We start from the raw sequence: 5,024 nt of genomic DNA on the forward strand, positions 1-5,024 counted from the left end.
CATAGACCCCACTTCGCGAACCGTCTCCTCCTTCCTTCCCCCGCACACCACCCGCCGCCGCCGCGCCGCCTCCCTCCACCCAGATCCGAACCCAAACCAATCCAATCCAATCCAATCCAATCCAGTCCCCGCGTCGCCGGCGACGGGATGGAGGGGCCGCCGCGGCTGACGGCGGGGGCGGTGAGGGAGATATGGGAGCTGCCGGACGGGCCGGGCACCATCCAGCCGGTGCTGCAGGTGGCGGACCTGCGCGCCGTCACCACCAAGAACCCCGTCGGCCACCAGTCGGAGCGCTACCGCATGCTGCTCTCCGACGGCGTCCACTCCCAGCAGTCCATGCTCTCCACCAACCACAACCACCTCGTCAAGACCCGCGCCCTCCGCCCAGGCTCCATCGTCCACCTCCACGACATCACCTGCAACACCATCCAGAACCGCAGGTCCGTCCGCCCCTCCTCCCCCCTCGATGCTCTTCCCTGGTCCGAGAAAGATTGGATCTTGCTTCGGTTCGATTCTTGCTCATCCAAGATGGGATCTTGCGGTAGATTCTTGGTTCTTTGTCTTGCAACTTCTGAATCAAGATTTAGGGGTTGTCTTGCAGCTTCTGAATCAAGATTTGCCCACATCAATGTTTACATTAATAAGTTGAGTTTAATCAAAAGCATCAAGCATTGCACTGGTTCCGAAGTCCAGCCTCAGTTGACTGTATTTTTTAATTAGCAGAACATATATGCCATTGCTTATTCAGTTTTGAGTCTTCATTCAGCCCCAGCAGAATAAGTTATCTTTGGTGTGGGGAGAAAATGAGGGGAGTGTTTGATTCCGTGTTATTTAGATGAATGCTTTTAACTTTTCATGTTTGCTGGTGTGCCCAGAATTAGTCTGCGAGCTGCAGTCTCGCTCTTCCGTGGCCTGTAAAAACAATTTGGTTTCCTATCCCACCTTGATTTGACATGCCGTTGTATTTTTGCGATGTACTCTGATCCAGTGAAATGCACTTTGCTTTTCATGTCTTAATTAACCCGTGCCAAGAAAGCCACAGTCTCCTAATATGTGATACACAACTTTTTTAATAACTACTCTTGCTGTGTTAGGATTTTATCAACCCATGTGTGTCATGTCTTTAAGTTTTGCTTGGTGCAGTAAGAAATATGTTCTATTTTGTGCCAATGCCGCGAACGCAAAATAGAACTAATGAAACAGTTTACATCATGTGTTTTCATGATCTGAGCTGTTATAGGAGGATTTCCGTAACCTGTCGTTGCCAAACACGCCATAAGTGTTTGGAACCTTGAGTAAACATGCATAATTCCAGAATATAGCAAGTAGAATGGGCAGGCTGGATTTTATAAATTCTAAAGGTGTGTGTAGTTATATTCTGCAATCACTTCTTGACCTGACATTTTTTTTTGTAACTACTCCCTCCGTATCAAAATATAAGACATTTTTTTGACATTGTCACACTGTTAAAAAACGTCTTATATTAAGTTACAGAGGTAGAACCATTGTACGGCCTGACTTTGTTTCTATATATAAAACAAAAATCCTATGGTATGACTAACCAGATATCTTTCAGGGAACTTCCAGTAGCTGACAATTTTTCTCTCTTGCATTCAGGATCATTATTGTTGTCGAACTTGAAGTTTTGCTAAGTGAGTGTGACTTGATCGGGAAACCAAGGATTTATGACAAGAGCTTACCTGCGGGACAGGTGCCTAACCTGCCAGCCAGTGCTGCTCAAGCAAATAGTGGAAACCATTCCAATGGTCCAGGCATGCTGGGAAATTGTGTTGTCCCAAAGGTGGAGCAGAGTACTAACAATCAGTCGTATGGTGGACCCTACAATGGCGTTCACAGCCCAGCGGACCCTTCTATTGGTCGGACACTCCAACCTGGACCTAACAATGTGTCGTCTGGTGGATCTTATGGTACAATGCCAGCACAGAACACAATGAATGGCGGCAATATGGCGCAGCCAAACTCTCAGCGGCCTTACAATGGTGTTCACAGCCCAGTGGGCCCTTCTATTGGTCGGACAGTCCAACCTGGACCTAACAATGTGTCGCCTGGTGGAGGATCTTATGGTACAATGTCAGCGCAGAACACAATGAATGGCAATATGGTGCAGCCAAACTCCCAGCGCCCTTTACTGAACTCTCATCAAAACCAAAGGTTTGCAGTTCCTGGCGCAGGTGGGGGCATAAGCCCGCCTGGCAATGTTTATGGGCGCCCTGCTCAGCCTTCGTATCAGCAGCCACCTCCAGCGTATACAAACAGTGGCCCAGCTGCTAAGAATGGAGCTGCCATTCGCACCGTCCCGATTTCTGCACTGAACCCTTACCAACGTACATGGACAATAAAGGCTAGGGTGGCTGCGAAGGGTCAGGTCAAGCACTACAACAATGCAAGAGGTCCAGGCAAACTCTTCAACTTTGATCTCCGTGATGCACATGGTGGAGAAATTCGTGCAGTATGCTTTAATACACAGTTGGATCAGTTCTATGACCTGATTGAGGTTGATAAAGTGTACTTGATATCTAGAGGGTCACTGAAGCCTGCAAATAAACAGTTTAACCATTTGAACAATGACTACGAAGTCTCTCTGGATGCTTCAACAACTATAGAAGTTTGTTCTGATGATGATAGCAGCATCCCTAGGCAGCAGTTTAATTTCCGACAGATCAGCGAAATAGCTAACATGGATAAAGACACCATGGTCGATTTGCTTGGGGTTGTTACATCAGTTAGCCCTTCTTCTCCATTTACACGGAAGGATGGTGCGGAAACCCAGAAAAGAGTCCTTCAACTGAAGGACATGTCTGGTTTCAGCGTGGAAATAACCTTTTGGGGTGGCTTCTGTAATGCTGAAGGTCAGCAGCTGCAGTCGCTGTGTGATTCTGGTTCAAATCCGGTGCTTGCCCTGAGATCTGTCCGTGTTGGTGAATTCAAGGGCAAAAATGTAAGCACAATTGGCTCAAGCTTCTTAAAAATAAATCCAGACTTCCCTGCTGCCGAAAGTCTGAGGCAGTGGTACATAACTGAAGGGAAAAACGCTGCTTTCACTTCTTTATCTATGGGAGGGTCAGGCATGGGCCGGACTGATGACCGAAAAACTGTTGAGCAGATCAAGGCTGACAACTTGGGGAGATCAGAGAAGCCTGATTGGATCACTGTTAAGGGTGCAATTTCACACATCAGCACCGACAACTTCTGTTACCCAGCTTGCACCACGGAGGTTAATGGTACACGCTGCAACAAAAAGGTGACGAATAATGGCGATGGTATGTGGCAATGTGACAAATGTGAGCAGAGCACTCCAAATTGCGAGTATAGGTACATGCTCCAGTGTCAAATCCAGGATTACACTGGGACCAGCTATGCAACTGCATTCCATGACGCTGGCAAGGATATAATTGGCCTCCCAGCACAAGATCTGTACATGATAAAACATGAACAACAAGATGATGTGAAATTCGCAGACATCATACAGAAGGTCCGTTTTGAGCTATTCCTTTTCAAGCTGAAAGTCAAGGAAGAAGTGTTTAATGATGAACCTCGGGTGAAATGCTACATTGTTAATGCTCAGAAATTGGAGGACACGTCGAAAGAGTCTCGCTTTCTACTGGGACCAATTGATAGCCTTTTGGTGGGCGATGGCTTAGGTCCAACCCCTGGGGTGAGTGGTGGTGCTGCTGCTGTCAACACTGGTTTCACGTCCAGCAACACTGGTACCTACAGCACGAATATGAGTGGCCCAAATCAGTTTGGGCAGCAAACGAGCTCATCTACCATGGTGCCTGCCACACCATCAGCGACACGATATTCACAGAACTGCAGTGTTTGTGGGTCCACTGGGCATAGTGTGCAGAACTGCCCTGCAGTGGCCATGGATATGCAGCAACCAGCAGCAAGCGGCTACGCGGCTAGTTCCTATGGCTCTTCACCTGGTGATGCCGGCTCGGGTCTGTGCTTCAAATGCAACCAGCCCGGGCACTTCTCCAGAGACTGTCCACAGCAGGAGGCTACCTCCTACAGGTCTCCAGCCGCCAACGCCAATGCCAACTCGGGTCTGTGCTACAAATGCAATCAGCCTGGGCACTTCTCCAGAGACTGCCCAGGGCAGGCGGCTAACTCCTATGACGCCTCAGCTGGTGGCAATGCCGGCGCAGGTGGCCTGTGCTTCAAATGCAATCAGCCTGGGCACTTCTCCAGAGACTGCCCAGGGCAGGCGGCCAACTCGTACGGTGCCTCAGCTGGAGGCAACGCCGGCGCAGCTGGCCTCTGCTACAAGTGCAACCAGCCTGGGCACTTTGCCAGAGACTGTCAGGCGCAGGCTGCTGCTCCCCAGCGCCAGGCTTACGGGAACGGTGCCGCGTCAGGAGGGTACAACCGGCAGTCCTATGTCGGTAGCTTCTGAAGTATTTCGGCCGACCCGATAGCATCTTGCTTCGGTTTTAGTTGCGCGGCGTTGGCTACAGCCGGCAGTCCTATGTCGGCAGCTTCTGAAGTATTTTGGCCGACCCAATAGCGTCTTGGTTCGGTTTTAGCTGCGCGGCGATGGCATCGCCGTGCGTTATGTATAGTTAAAAAAAAATCTGCCTGCTGTGTCTGTGCGTGGCAGTGTCGTCTGGACCTTGTGCTACTACTTTGAAGTCTTTATAAATCAGTGTGTGTTAGGTATAATATTGCCTTTCTGGTTATTTTTGTGAGCTGCAAATTGCTTGTGGTTTGTTCTTCTGTTGTGATCTTTGGCATTGCTTGTGCAGTATTTTGGTCGTCACTTGTATAATGTGTTTGCAGTATTTTGGTCGTCACTTGTTCAATAGCATTGCTTGTACTATGTCAATTTGTTTGCATCATGTAAAGTTTTGTCAAAATGTTGACCCTGTCAAAACTTGCTTTCATGTCTTAACAGTAACCTATTATTATTATTCTATTGGGCCTCATTCAGTTTGGAGGATTTTCATAGGAAAAACATAGGAACAAGAATTTCAGAGGAAAATTTCCTATAGATGCATTCGGTT

The 5,024-nt window shown here is 48.4% G+C and overlaps 1 protein-coding gene across 1 annotated transcript; it reads left to right on the plus strand.

Annotated features, from left to right (window-relative positions):
- Positions 1-17: 17 nt before the first annotated feature.
- Positions 18-4,730, plus strand: LOC123104475 (replication protein A 70 kDa DNA-binding subunit C). Its single transcript, XM_044526336.1, has 2 exons — positions 18-440; positions 1,618-4,730. Exons 1-2 carry the CDS (start codon positions 148-150, stop codon positions 4,415-4,417), a joined length of 3,093 nt encoding a protein of 1,030 aa, XP_044382271.1. The 5' UTR covers positions 18-147; the 3' UTR covers positions 4,418-4,730.
- Positions 4,731-5,024: the final 294 nt, after the last annotated feature.

Source organism: Triticum aestivum, chromosome 1B (genome assembly GCF_018294505.1).
Source record: "Triticum aestivum cultivar Chinese Spring chromosome 1B, IWGSC CS RefSeq v2.1, whole genome shotgun sequence".
Lineage (NCBI taxonomy): Eukaryota > Viridiplantae > Streptophyta > Magnoliopsida > Poales > Poaceae > Triticum > Triticum aestivum.

Excerpts from the sequence above, each read along its gene's own strand:
- LOC123104475 (XM_044526336.1), top strand. The coding sequence starts at position 148 with ATGGAGGGGCCGCCGCGGCTGACGGCGGGGGCGGTGAGGGAGATATGG. Across the intron at positions 441-1,617 it reads AACACCATCCAGAACCGCAG|GATCATTATTGTTGTCGAAC; the intron begins GTCCGTCCGCCC and ends TCTTGCATTCAG.